This window comes from Mastigoproctus giganteus, chromosome 6 (assembly GCF_048544385.1).
Source record: "Mastigoproctus giganteus isolate SK-2022 chromosome 6, ASM4854438v1, whole genome shotgun sequence".
Lineage (NCBI taxonomy): Eukaryota > Metazoa > Arthropoda > Arachnida > Uropygi > Thelyphonidae > Mastigoproctus > Mastigoproctus giganteus.
Window position 1 is genome coordinate 135,005,816 of NC_143580.1, and position 14,387 is coordinate 135,020,202.

General features: G+C 37.0%; 1 protein-coding gene across 3 annotated transcripts in view; it reads left to right on the plus strand.

Moving 5' to 3' along the window:
- The window catches only part of LOC150084595 (beta-1,3-galactosyltransferase 1-like), a 39,085-nt gene extending 25,642 nt beyond the window's left edge, over positions 1–13,443 (plus strand). For all 3 annotated transcript variants that reach the window (XM_090376500.1, XM_090376503.1, XM_090376501.1), the window contains 2 exons: positions 10,716–10,865; positions 11,351–13,443. In XM_090376500.1, the coding sequence (XP_090232626.1) occupies positions 11,385–12,563 (1,179 nt within the window). In that variant the 5' untranslated portion in view covers positions 10,716–10,865; positions 11,351–11,384 and the 3' untranslated portion in view covers positions 12,564–13,443. The remainder of the gene's footprint in view (positions 1–10,715; positions 10,866–11,350) is intronic.
- Positions 13,444–14,387: the final 944 nt, after the last annotated feature.

A 14,387-nucleotide genomic window follows, 5' to 3' on the forward strand; every position in this document is an offset into this window, starting at 1 on the left:
GTAATAACTACCGAAGCTTTGCCCCTGAAGGAAACGTACACGGTACTTTTGTGTGGCCTTTCCATCAACACGTGGACTACAGAAAGTAAATAGCTCAAGAGAGAGAGAGAACAACGACACTGATTACAAGAACTGTAGTTATAAATAATGGGTTGCTCGCATCGGTTGAACAGACATCCTGTTAAAGATACTCAGAAAAGATACTTTGAAGTAATTGCAGTTGACTGTTCCCATGCAGATTAACGAGGTTTTCCACTTTGTTTTTCTTTCTACTGGTTGAAACTTATGTAAAACTAGTCCAACAAGTGTTTTTTAAAATTCTATCCTTATTGTTTCATCACTATTTCAGTACCATTTTCAGCCTCTGAATTTAGCCCAAAAAAAAGTCAACCAAGGTTCTTTCAAACTAGTAACACAAAGCCTGAAGTTCAAGAAGACGCCACCTTGATCGACACTACAGTAGTGTCCTTATAGTACAAAATACAGACTGCTGTTCTCTTCTTAACAAGGCTGAACAGATTCCTAAACTTCCATGTGCAAAATTCACAGTTCGTGTCACGCAAAAAAAACTACCAAATTTCATCTTTATGTCTTCCCATTTTTCGGATTGCACTGTGTCGCGTGGTGTCTATGACAAATGGGTTGAAGAGAATCCTGGGAAATATAAAATAGTAATTTTCCGTTTATTAATCTATAACTTGTAATAAAAGACGGTAATGTACTCATCGTCATCAAGATAATCATTACGATAATAAACCACAATAATAGAGAGAGAGAACTGAGAACATCGCAGTTGCATTATCTGAACTCTGCAATAAATGGAAGTTTATTTACAGTTTGGGATTTAAGTGGAACTTTAGGAAAAACAGTGATCCAGTTATTAAGGGAGTTTACACACTCAGTTTGTTTCCTATTCTCCACACATAAGAGTTAGAGTGTTAAATGTGTCACGAAGACCTGTCTTGCTGTTGCTTCCTCACAGGAAGATTTTTGCATAAACGTTGAGGCGTCATAAAGACACAGAGCGCACCAATTTTTCTTTGAACTTACTGATGCCACAAGAAGGGCTGTCTACAGGATTCAAGAACCAGATCTCTATGCAAGACGAACTGCAGTTTATCTTTCTTTATCCCCATAAAAGTATCTGTACTGGAATAACAGCAGATGATCAAGTGCTCTTCGCAGAAGATGCAAGATTCAATCAAAAAACTAACTCCTAAGAAATCTTCATGTGGAGAGACGGAAGAGATCTCTATAACTCGTACTGTAATACGAAAAGGGACATTGCTTCTCTAATCTTCACCATTTTAATTCGGCGTTATTATTAAGTTAGTGATGGCTGAATTTTTTTCACCTTGTAGTTTTGGCTGGAAACGTAAATCAGGTTTCTTATTTTTATTTTTTGCTGATAGATCAAGAAAATTACTGTAAGTACAAATAATATTGTTGCTTTGAACCTAAAAGGAACAGTTCAAGAACACAGGATTTAGAAGTTGGAATTATTGAAATACTGTAGTTGTTTTTACTAATACATTTGGAAGTTGCTTATTTAATACTACTAATATTAATCTACTTGTGAGTTTTTGATATTAAAGAATTATGGAAGATAGAAATCCTAATGGTAAACGATCTTTAGACAGATCCAGCGGGGAGGGAGAGGATACTTCACCCCTACTCCCACCTAAAATTCATTCCTCAATCTCATGGCGATATACGAAGGTTAGGTGAGTTTGTATATTCTAAAAGTATTGGTCACGAGCAGTTAAGACCCGCGGCTCAGTTAGTACGAGAGCAGAGCACAGGTGGTGAGTTAATTGAAGTGGAGGGGATTGGGTCTATTCCCACCCAATTTTGAATACTGATTCAAGTACAGTGACTGATGAATGTGAAAATTATGCGAGTTCAATAACTGATGAGTGTGATAATATTCAAGATGCGTCCTCTGTATATAAGGTGACTAAAAAAAAATGGGGATATCATTATGGACAAATGGTATAATTTGGAGACCGTAACTACTGCGCTATTGATAGAAAATGAGAGATTAAAAGCTATTAATGAGGAAATTGATAAAAGAGCCCAATTGCTACAAACAGTGTTACAAACTTTATCTGTGGTCTCTGGTAAACACATTGAACAGGATGAAGGGAAGGACATACCAAAGTCAGATGTAGATACAGATGAGTTTCTGACGGATAGGTTACATATACAAGAGCCTGTGCGTACCTATGCTGATACTGTGAGGGGTACTATTGAAAGGGTGTTTCTTCTAGTGATGTTATTAAATCGTCTAATAATGTTCTAATAATTAGAGTTCAGATACTAGTGACTTGAAAACAAGTTCTGATATGAAAAATGTAGTTACTACAACTCTTAAAAATGATTTGAAGAATGTAAAAGTGAAATCTTTGCGACTTGTTCGTAATCGAGGAGTAGTTGTGGAAACAGCTACGAAATCAGATTTGGACTGCTTAACTTCTACGGCGGCGTTTTCCGAAGCTGGAGTGATCACTGGCGTTCCTCGCAAAGGTAATCCATCAGTCATAATTTATGATGTCCCACGGAATCTTTCAAAGGACGATATTGTGGATAATCTTTATAACAAGAACTTGATAGATTACGGTTTCACATTGAAAGAAGTGAAGCAACAAGCAGTTTTTCGTTTTACTACTCAGGCCAGGTCGTCATCGCTAGTTCATTGGGTTGTTAGCTTCTCACCTAAAATTTATAAATATGTGTGCTCCCTGGACAGGTTGTTTTTGACTCGGAGTTCTCATAAGTACCGTCCTTATACGATAGTCACTAAATGTTATCTGTGTCTTGGGTATGGACATACTACCCAATATTGTTCGCATGAGTCCCCGTCTTGTGGACATTGTGCTCGTAGTGGGCACGTATTTAATGAGTGTCCATTTAAGGAAGAGCCACCTAGTTGTATCAACTGTAACAGACGTAGGAAGGAATATCATCACTCGGTAAGGGACGGCACATGTCCCGAGTACTTACGGGCATTACAGACGGCACGATTAAGGACCACCAATGAGTAACAGTTATAATAATACCAATACAAGTTTTATTCCCTGAAATGGAGCTGTTATTAGAGCTAATGATGTTTTTGTTGATTCTCCTGCGTCTTTGCTTGCTGGTATTAGGATTATGCAGATTAACGGTCAGCGTTCTAGAGCAGTATCGGACGAAATTCGAGTGTCTGCTGAGCAAAATGCTATTAATATTATTGCTATTCAAGAGCCTCATACTGTTAAAGTGCAACCTGGATATACTCCAAAGGTAACGGTATTTCCACTCACTGCCCGTATAATTCAATCGGTCTCTGAGGAACTTAAAACATGTATTGTAGTGTTAAATAATTAGCTTGATATCACTATAATCAATGGTTTATGCAATAGAACGGCTACTTGTATTTTGGTTACATATTTGAATTTGAATTTTTATTTAATTTCTCTATATTGTCCTCCCGCAGAAGATTTTAATTTATCCTTGAATTATCTAGAAACAACTTTAAATTTCTTGGGTCCATAGAACGTCTTAATAACTTCTGACGTAAATGCTAAATCTCCACTCTGGTTCAGTAATGGAAGTGATCGTCGTGGTCATATGTTTGAGGAATTTATTATTAATAACAGCTTAAATGTAATAAACCTACCTCAAGTAGTAACAACCTTTTCCAGCTCTGTTGGAGAATCAAATATTGATGTGACTTTAACTAATTTTCATTTTAAAGAAAAAATTGAGTGAAAAAATTTTCATTTTTTCACTCAAACAACGTTATGTAAAGGCTATTGCCACACGTAAGCGGGAAACATGGAAAGAGTTTGTTCACAGTGCTGGTAATGATAATCCTTGGGGTCTTATTTATAAGATAGCTCGTAAGGAAGAAGATTTCCTGGAGACTACTGATTGGATGAATACAGTTAATGTTATTCTTGACAGACTATTCCCGGTGGATGATCTAACTACTGATTCTGTTGTACATTCAAATATTCGAGTTGCAAATTCGCTTTATACCACCAATATTCAGACAGAAGAATTTACCATTGATGAGTTAACCTCTGTTGCTAAAAAGATTAATATTAAGAAATATCCAGGGATAGACCTGGTTGAAAATACATTTATTTTGCGATTTTTCAAATTGCGTCCACAAGTAGAGTACTGCTTTTACTTTTTAACAAATGTCTCCAAGAAGGTCTCTTTCCTGATATGTGGAAAATTGCGCTTTTAAAACTGATTAAAAAACCAGATAAACCAGCATTAAATCCTAGATCTTATAGGCCTATTGCACTTTTGCCAAATCTTGGGAAGTTGCTAGAGCGTCTAATGACTCTGCGTGTTACTGATCTTCTTCAGTCGAAAAATGTGGTGTCCTCTAATCAATACGGGTTCTGTGTAGAGAAGTCCTGTGAAGATGCACTCGTTGAATTTGCTCGCAGCATTGAGAGTTCAACATCAAAGTACACGTTAGCTACCTTTGTTGATTTCGAGGGCGCTTTTGACTCTCTATGGTGCAGAGTGCTCTCGAACGGTTACGATCAGCTGGATGCTCTCAGCAACTATACCACCTGTTCACAAGCTATTTCAGTAATCGTCACATTTTAGTGAAATATAAATTTCAGGAGGTGTCTAGAGAAGTTTCACGAGAGTGTCCCCAGGGGTCTATCTTAGGGCCTCTTAAATGGAATATGGTATTACAGGATTGGATTTCCCGTTTTTTCAGTAGTACTAAATCATCGCTTATGCCGATGAGCTTACTATCTTAATTCATGGTTCATCTAGATCTGCTATCGAAAGTAATGCCAATGATGTCTTAAAAAATTTATTTCAATGGACAGTGGATAATAAACTGACAATAAGTTCGTCTAAGACTAAAATAATGATCTTTGGATCACATTTAAACCTTCAACGACTTCCTTTAGTGAAGATTAATAATAACAGGATTCCACTTGTCTCTGAAACTAAATTACTTGGGATTACAATCGACTCAAAGCTTAATTTTGTCTCTCATTTAAAGAAAGTAACAACAAAGATCAGAAGATTCACTGGTGCTATTGTAAAAATTTCTCGTTCAGACTGGAGACTTTCTAGACGTACCATGAGAATCTATTATAACGCCGTATTCTTTCCTATGGCTACTTATGCTTCAGGTGTATGGTTTCACAGGCTTAGAACTGTTAAATTTCGATTGAAGTTGGCTACTATGCAACGTACAATATTATTATGTATGTTAAGAGCTTGTTGTATTGTTTCAATTTCTTCACTGCAGGTTCTTGCAGGTGTATTGCCATTGGACCTTCACGTAGCTTACAGTGATCTTTGTTATAGGTTAAAAAACCAACTATCAACTGAATTTATGGGTTTGGTTCTGAATATTAATTCAGATATTAAGCAAGAACGTAATCGTTTGTGGAATGAAATGATAAATCTATGGCAGACACGCTGGGATACGTCATCTGTCGGATCTGTTACTAGGACTTTTTTCCCTGAGGTGACCTTTTGTGTAAAGCAGAAACCTGTTTGGTTCTCTTTAGACTTATATACATCCTTCCTCTTAACGGGACATGGATCTCTTAACGAAAAACTATGTCGTTTTGGTCTTTCTAGAACGGAAGCTTGTCAATGCGAGGAAAATGAAAATTGGAACCACATTTTATTTGAATGTTCGCTGTATAATGACTTTAGAGATGTTCTTTGTTCATCAGTTTCTACACTCTCTCATGGGTACGAAACTTTGCTGGTGGGAGACAAGAATTCTTATGTTGCTCTTCACAAAAACACATGTCCACATGTAATAGTGTTAGGTTTTAATCTTAAATAAATGAATGTCGAGGGTACACGTCAATATCAGTCGATGAAGAAGAAAAGTAGGAAAGCTCTTTTCCTCACGTCTATTTTTGTGGCCACCATGACCTAAACTGCCTAGTCAGTGCAATGGTCTTAATGCTCATACAGAACAAGCTTTGTCTTATCCACAAATTGCTTAACTGCTTTCAAATAAATGGCATCACCAAAAGGTTAATTTTCCATTTATTTCAAAAAACAAGAAGAGACGCTGCAACACGCCAGATTTCGGAAATTGTAACCAGTGGCGGCTCGTTACTTTGATGTACGGAGGTGATGCTCTTTAAAGTTACATTAAATTGCCTTGGTTATAAGACATGTAGACATAGATGGTAATAATAATAAGCGAGTTAAAAATACTACAGAACATTAACTGGACACTTACCATTAACACACTTGGGTAAACTCGAAAATTAATTAACTTTTTCATTCGAGTTTGGTGCTCTGTTCAAATCGGCACTTTTCGCACTGCAGTTCCTTTGACTCAACCACTGGGGCCAAAATGTTTCCCCCTTGCGGTTAAACTTCAAAGTTGAAAATGATTTCGTGTTTTATTCGTTTATTATTGAAATGATTATTGGAAATAGAGGATGAGTATAGTATATGCCGGACCTGTTAATAAAAGTATTCATTGCGTTGCACTGTTCTTCAAAAAATATCATATAACTCCGTTGACTGTATATTTAGATTTAAAAAGCTGGGGGTGCTCAGTTCCGCAATGCCTACCAACGAGCCGTCCCTGGTTGTAACCTACCTCAAAGAAGCTACTGGCTTAGAGTTAGATCACAGCAAGTCCGCCAAGATCACCTTTTCAAATAAAACGAACAAAAATAACATCACAGTCCTACTAGATGGCCTCTCTGTCGAAAGAGTCACGCATCACACAGATTTAGGAGTCACCTGGGATGAAAACACTGAAAAAAAGACTCTGGAGAACAAAGCAAGAACTAACTGGTGTTTACCATCTTAGTCACATAACGCAATATGTCCAGAGCTCTGTCTTCCCGGTTGCCCTCTACGCGTCTGTCATTTGGTCTCCAGCATCTTTTGCTCAAATGCTTCCTTCAATAGGGCACCGAGAAAACCTTTCACAATCTCATTCTCAACAACCATCACACTGGCAAAACTGCTTATATTCAGAATAGCCAAAGGATACGGAACCGAGGCAATGCCGGTTCCGGTAATTGCCGGTGCGCCATTGGTATGCCGCAGCGCTCCAAATATGACCATCTCGGAATCCTACAACGAATATTCTCGTCCAATACGGAAAATCTTGCGAACCGGGTGGACATAGATTTCACGCAAATGTGGGCCAATAAAACCTAGAGAACGGCTATTTTTCGGCAAACTTATCAGCTGATGGAGAACCTCTTGACAGCTCTGTGTGCCGTAACTCCCGCAATCGTCATTTTATATAGTATTTTTATATTATATTATAATAAAGTACATAGTATATTATGTACTTAATTTAATTTTTTGTATATATTCCATCTTGCTGTGTACTCTTTATTCAGGCGTTATTTCTTATTTTTATCTACCCTACTATCGGGGTGAAGTTGTATACTTCAAATAGAGTAAATAAATAAAAATACTATTACTACACTCATTTTTATTCTATTATGTTCTGAGAACTAAGATCGCTAGATTTAAAGTACCTGTAGTTTAAATTCACTGGCCAAAAACGCATGAGGGGACAATGTAGCCCCTACTTTTCTTCCTTATTTATTTTTCGTTTATAGGAATAATTGATTAATACTTCATCGCCTATTCACCCTATTGCCAACGCAGAACAGGAACATTCCAAACATCTGATCCCAACCCAACTGGTCAACCGATCTTAACCTGGATATGATTAACTGGCCCACGGGCCACCTGATTCACCAGTGGCGACTTACACGCAGCTCTCTTGCTGTGTCTTATTTATCCTCCTCCCCGGGTTCCCCTTTCACTTGATGGCGCTTATTGCTCCATTGATAACCTGGGAGGATGCCTTCGCCTACATCCTTCATATTTCTAGCTGTACCCTCCTTTCTTGCGTACACTCTAAACTTCCCCGACTCTTTTTTTTTTTGTCTCCGTCCAGGGAGCTCTGGAGACCCTGGCGGAGATAAGCCAGAGAATAATGGGCAGCCCGGCTACCTCCTAGTAGCGTGTGCCGGCAACGTGGAGTCTCACCAGGGGCCCTGCAGCCAAATGCCAGGACACACAGCAGAACCCAACATAATGCGATGTCTTCAACACACAACACTTTTCTGGCATTTACAGTGTTCTGTATTTCTTCACAGTGTACATATGGTGCAGATGTGGGAACCACAGGTGGCACCTGATCCTAATACTATGCACACCATGCACACTTCATCTTAGTGAGGTATTAATCAATTAATCAAGCTGGTTTTTGAAAAGGTTGACCTTGTTGTTCTATAATGCTTAAAATATTGTATTTTTGTTAATTTTATTTCTAGCATTTCTCTCCCTCACTCCATTTTAATGCAAACTAAGTATTTTTTTCACAAGAAACCCAAAGCCAAGCTCGCTTTTCAAAATATCATTTGAAAATTTTCCAGTTTTGTGGTTGAATTCGATGGAATCTATTCGCGTGTGAAAAATTCATATTTTTATTAATATGTTTTAGTATTTTACGTCTTAAAGGTGTTTGAGTATTCATTAAATTAGACAAAGAGTGAGAGAGGCAGAAGTTTTTCCTTAAATGTATTGAAATATATTTTAATATGTTTAAATTTTTCGATGTGGCGACACCTACTAAATTTTTCCGACTGAAATAAAACCAATTGGTAACGAAAACGCGTGACGGAAGTGACGCTAATGACGCTAACTCAGTCACTAACGTTGATTCGGTAAAGCAGCGGGACATGAACATAAAACGTTATATCGTTCATAACTGATCTAGCTGTTGGATTTTAAAATTTTAAACGGTTTTGATTTTTGTCAAAGATGTTTTCACATAAAATAAAACACCTTCCGTGCTTACAAGGGTGCACACGTGGTTTTTTTTCGTATAGAGTTGCTCGCTTGATGTTATAAAACTTAACCCGGTGAATTTTAATTGATAACGTTAGAGATCCCCGCAGTGCAGCTGTATTCCAAAATCTTATTCCTCTGTGTAAACTTGTATTCCAGATTGGGGTCCTTTTCATTAGTTGCCAGTGTTGTTCTCAACGTTATTATAAGAAAATATACTTTTAAAATTGAATATTCCCTTTGCAGTCTTTTTTTTTATTTCGGTTTTTTTTGTTCAGCCCGTTTTAACGTTCTTTTAACTCCAATCCGAACGGTTTCTGTCTTTGTTCTTCTTATGTTAAGAAATCCGAAGAAAGTGTGGTAACCACTGCAATGTATTCTTGGTGTAAGTTCAAGCTGAGCTGAACAGCATTTCTGACTTAAGTAATCAGCATAATGATTCACGCAATCTTTTATTTTATTATTATTTTTATCATCAGTTTATTTCTCTTAGGAGAACACCCGGTTACAGCCACTAGCCAGGGGGTGATGGTACATATACAACTATGTTACATAACGTAATACAAAATACATGAAATACATGTTATCTGATTTATAAGTACATCTTATCTGAAATATAAAATACTTGAGTTATTAATTACCCGCTAAGCCTTTTACAATTTAACTGAGTATAAACTGGTAAGAACTTAATACCGTGACAATTGAAGCATACCTTCTGCTTAAACACACACAAGTGGGAATTTCACCATATTTACATAAACACAAATATTTACAGCCGAACAGCGTACAGCATATGAAACCACGTCACAACAGGAATGACCGCGATACAATATAATGCAATGCAAAATAAAAATTTGAAAGTTCTATTTACTGTTTCCAGCAGTCGGGTTCTTCTGTGGGGATTACAGTTGGGTGGGTAGATCAATCCTGACATCTATTTCTTGATGAGGTCGGGTTTTCTGAAGCCGATGAAATGTGAAGTGGAATGAAATGCAAGTTACAGTTTAGAGAAGTATAGTTAGGCAATTAAAGTTTTATTTGTTTGGTTTAAGACCATGGTCTCATCTCTTCAACAAAGCACTAGTGAGGTACAAAACAATACACAAACAACAAGTTATGTAGATTATGGACGTTAAAAATCTATTTGCTTTAACGATACTGTATCAGTTTGTTGATAATTAAACTTAAAATTATAATACAGAATTGTCTCAGTGATTCATAAAACTGTATTATTTACTTTAAATTTAAATTACCGATATGCGCAAGTTTTTATTGCAAAATTACAGGAACAACATCTGATTCCATCAGAACAACTCGGCCTATAGCGAGGTTCTTCAACACGCAGCCTACTTGTCTTACTGTAAAGCTTCGGTCCACGCATAAGTCGTAAGTTAAAGAGATTAGATAGGGTACAGCTCACGGCCTCGTCTTAAAAAGTTGAAGATCCCTGGTTCTTGGCTCCATACATACTAGTCCGAAAGTTTCAATAAGCACCTCATTTGCAAAAGGTTGGATTTCACTGATCAAGATGACAGAAAACAATGTGCTTATTAATTATGCAAAATACAGGGTATTCGAAAAGTCGAGGCAGGCTGAAATGTAAAATATTTTGTTTCGTTTAATTATTTATTAATTTATCTAAAACAAGCATGTTCTTAAACTAGGAAAGACAGTTACTTTTGGGCCATCGTGTATATATCAAGTACATGCTTTTATGATGTGTACTAATACAACCACACACAAGAGCCCAACTCGCAATGTACCTACAGAAGTATCTGTCTTTCATAATTTAAGAATATGCTTCGGCCAATAAAAAAAGACAGCTTTGTATAATATTATTTGTAGGTTCTCAAAGTTCTTTTTCTCTCCCTACTGTCTCTTCGCAGGCTTCCAAGAGACTCAGGATAATCAAGTCATCATTACTGTCCTGAGGACGAAGAGGAGAGGGTGAATCATGTGTTATCAACATATAACCTCTGACAGTCTGTCAGAAGGTTGATGGGTTCATGACGAAGATGCGAGGATAATAAATGCAGGTGATTATGCATACAAATAATAACTACTCTATTAAAAATAACAAACGTCTTTTCATAAACAACTAGCTTTTTCACAATGCCGTTGCAACGAGTTGTCTCAATGATACATTCAGATAAATAGTATTTATAAGTGAAATAGAATGCTAGTTAATTGTTATGTAACGCCCCCCAACCAACGGTTTTCATAAATATTGCTTTTGATAAATACAAGATGCCAAAAGGTAAACAAACATATTTTCACGTTTTTTCGTAAAAATATGTTCACGAAGTATTTTCGCATTTTTATATTTTTCGTAATCACACAAAATGTCCTAAACTTGATTATGACAAGTACACGAAACCTACCAAATTAGAAACAAAACGTAAGGAATACTTAAGAAAAAATAGTCTTCCTTATGTTTAAAATATTTATAATCATAACAAAATTAATTATTTCCAGTTTTTTTTAGTTTATTTATTTATTATTATTATTTTTTTTTGTGCAGGCTAGTCTTTGATGAAGAGAGACTTTTCTCAACCATGAGACGATGGCTACTAGGCTGGAGGCGATATACCAAGTACATCATTTCTGTACTGATAGGTGGCATCCTCACCGTTTTCTACTGTCTTCAGGCATGGGCAGATTCGCCAGTCCTCGTAGAAAGGGACGTGTCATCAGACTTGAGACAAGGAGTATTTCGGGAACTACTCAGCGACAGTAACAGGGACCTAATTGCTGTTTTTAACGAAAGCGATCTCTTTGGGGTATCCCTCCCAATGAAACCTAATCGGAAAGGGGGTTGGATGTTACTTCCAGGAAATGTAACAGTACACATAGGAAAGGAATATAATCCGCATAATTACTCCTACATTATCAATCCAGAACACATGTGTTATAGCAACCAAAACATCGACCTGCTCATATTTGTCGAGTCCGACATTAGAAATGGTGACCGGCGACAAGCAATCAGGGACACCTGGGGTATGTTGTCCCTACAACGTGCTCTTAAATTTCGGTTAGTTTTCCTGCTGGGTGCTGCAGAAACTGCAAAGCTGCAAGATCGTATTCTGCAGGAAAGTTTCCGATACGGAGATCTCGTGCAGGAGGATTTTAAAGAGTCATTCAAGCACTTGACCCTGAAGTCAGTAATGGGGTTAAAATGGGCCACTTCTTTCTGTAAGAATGCAAACTTTGTCATGAAGACCGACGACGATCTTTTTATCCATGTGCCAAATCTATTAAGCATGTTGAATGGCGCTACTGATGAACAGAAATCAGGTCTTATGTGCCATGAAAATCGTGTCCGTCGGATTTTACGAAAAGATCTGTTGAAAAACGTACCCGAGACGTACATAAAATACGCGGTTCAAGAGCACGATCTACCGGGTCTTTATTTTCCTCAGTACTGTGCTGGATTGGGTTACGTATTTTCATGGCGAGTAGCCCAACTGTTGTACGAAGCGGCGCTGGTAACGCCTTATTTCTTTATAGAGGATGTGTACATCACTGGATTCTGCAGGCAGAAGGCAGGTTTAGCACTTACAAATCATCCAGCAATTACCCTTAGACCAGTTATTCTACCACATCAAGCAAGCTGTGCATTTCGTGATGGCCGCATTACTTCCCAAGAGATTACAGCCTCAGAGATGAGAGCCTTGTGGGCAGAGGTGAACACACAAGGTTTCTTTTGCCCTCAAGTTCTTGGATACATAACTTGACGTTTAAAAGACCAAATTAACGAAAGCTAAAGTTACCGTTCATAGCCAGAGCAAGTGAAAACTTTTGCAAGGTATGCGTATTTCAGAAGCCATGATCTTTGAACTCCAGGGGGAAAAAGAAAAAAACAAACAAAAAGAAACAAACATAAAATACAGTTATGTAAAATTAGTGAATACCTTGAAGGACAGCATATTATTCAATATTATAGTATAGTGCATCATTTACGTTACAGTGTATAGTCTTTTCCTACAATTGGTTTGATAGTTCTGAAGTTCATATGTCTTTTGAAATGATTCAAGTTGAGCCAGTCAAGCTAAACTGGTGCGAGGTGCCCAGAGCACTGCATCAAGTACATTGTATCTTTTTTACCCCTGTCATTTTGGTTCTGGTCACCACACACACACATACTCTTAGAATATAACATTGTCTAACTTACATTAATTCAGACAAGAGTCATCAGGCTGATTCAACTGACTCCTGCAACAGAATGGTTTCAGAGATAAAGAGCTGTTAAAAGTTCCTCTTTTAACAATCTTTTATTCTGCTATACTTGGTAAAAATGGGTGACAACATGGAGAATTCATCGCCACAAATCGTTTCTTATTTATTAGCAACATGTTCTACATATAACAGAGCGTTTGTTAGAAGAATATTAATATTGAATTCACCTCTTCCTTTATTCTCTTTCTGTCTCTCGCATTGACTTAGTAGCGGAATGATTTCCAATGTATATGTTACACTAGTAGGTGAGTGAGTGAACTGGGGAAATTTCTAAAGGTTCAGAGATGCCTATCAGAAGCAGATTTATTTTTTTAGATGATTCCAATGCATTGATTTTTCAATAGTGTGTATTTTCATTAATAAAATGCTTGAAAATTTTGTTGTGATAGCTTTATGTTACTTCATATATAAAATGTAACAGGTACAGTATAAATATGACTGTCACTCAGAGGCTATTTAAAGTAAAGTGGATGTGGATACATTACTGTCCAAGAAGAAAGTTTAGAAGAATTTATTTTTCAATAAATAAAACAATGGTATTTTTATTATAAAATAAAAATGAAAACAAAAAATCTAGCAGGCTAAACATTTTAGAATACATACGTTAAAAGGTTTTATTTTCATAGATTCATTATAATACTCTTCTGTCCTTCATTTGGTAAATTGCAAGAATTACAACGCCCAAAGAATAGCTTATGCTGTTGTAGTGTGCTTAGGCGCATTAGCAAATTAGGCCATATTCCGCCGTATATAATATGTTTATAAACTGCATGTGTTCTGTGGTCGTTTTTTGTTTGCTGGATAATAAACCCAAGTTTCCAGGAGAAAAATCCATGATACCTTCGCCTGAGACCGACTAACGCAGCCACGTTGTGAAAAAGACCACAAAATATTCTGGTGCCATTGATAGGATTAGAACTCAAGTATTTTTCAACCGGTGGGGGGAAGATGGTGATTATATCAACTGTGGTACCCACGAGAGGCAATGGCTTCTGCATGTAGAATGACTAGACGTCCAATTTTCCAGGGATTATCCCCATTTTGGGCGTAATGTCTCGGTGTCCTGCAAAACATTGTGGGGCACTGTCTTGCTCCGTTATGTATTTAATAATACAACATTCTATTAATTTAGCGTAGCGATTAAGATTGCCTTAATAAATAGCAACACATATATTTTATGCCTAACATAGTCGAAGCACGAGTACGTTGTAAGAAAGCATCGATACAAACTATCTATCGTATATTTTACATACTGACATCACGTTGCGCTGTTTTCAGGTAAAATAATCACAACAAATAAAAATCCTTTATAATTATTGATA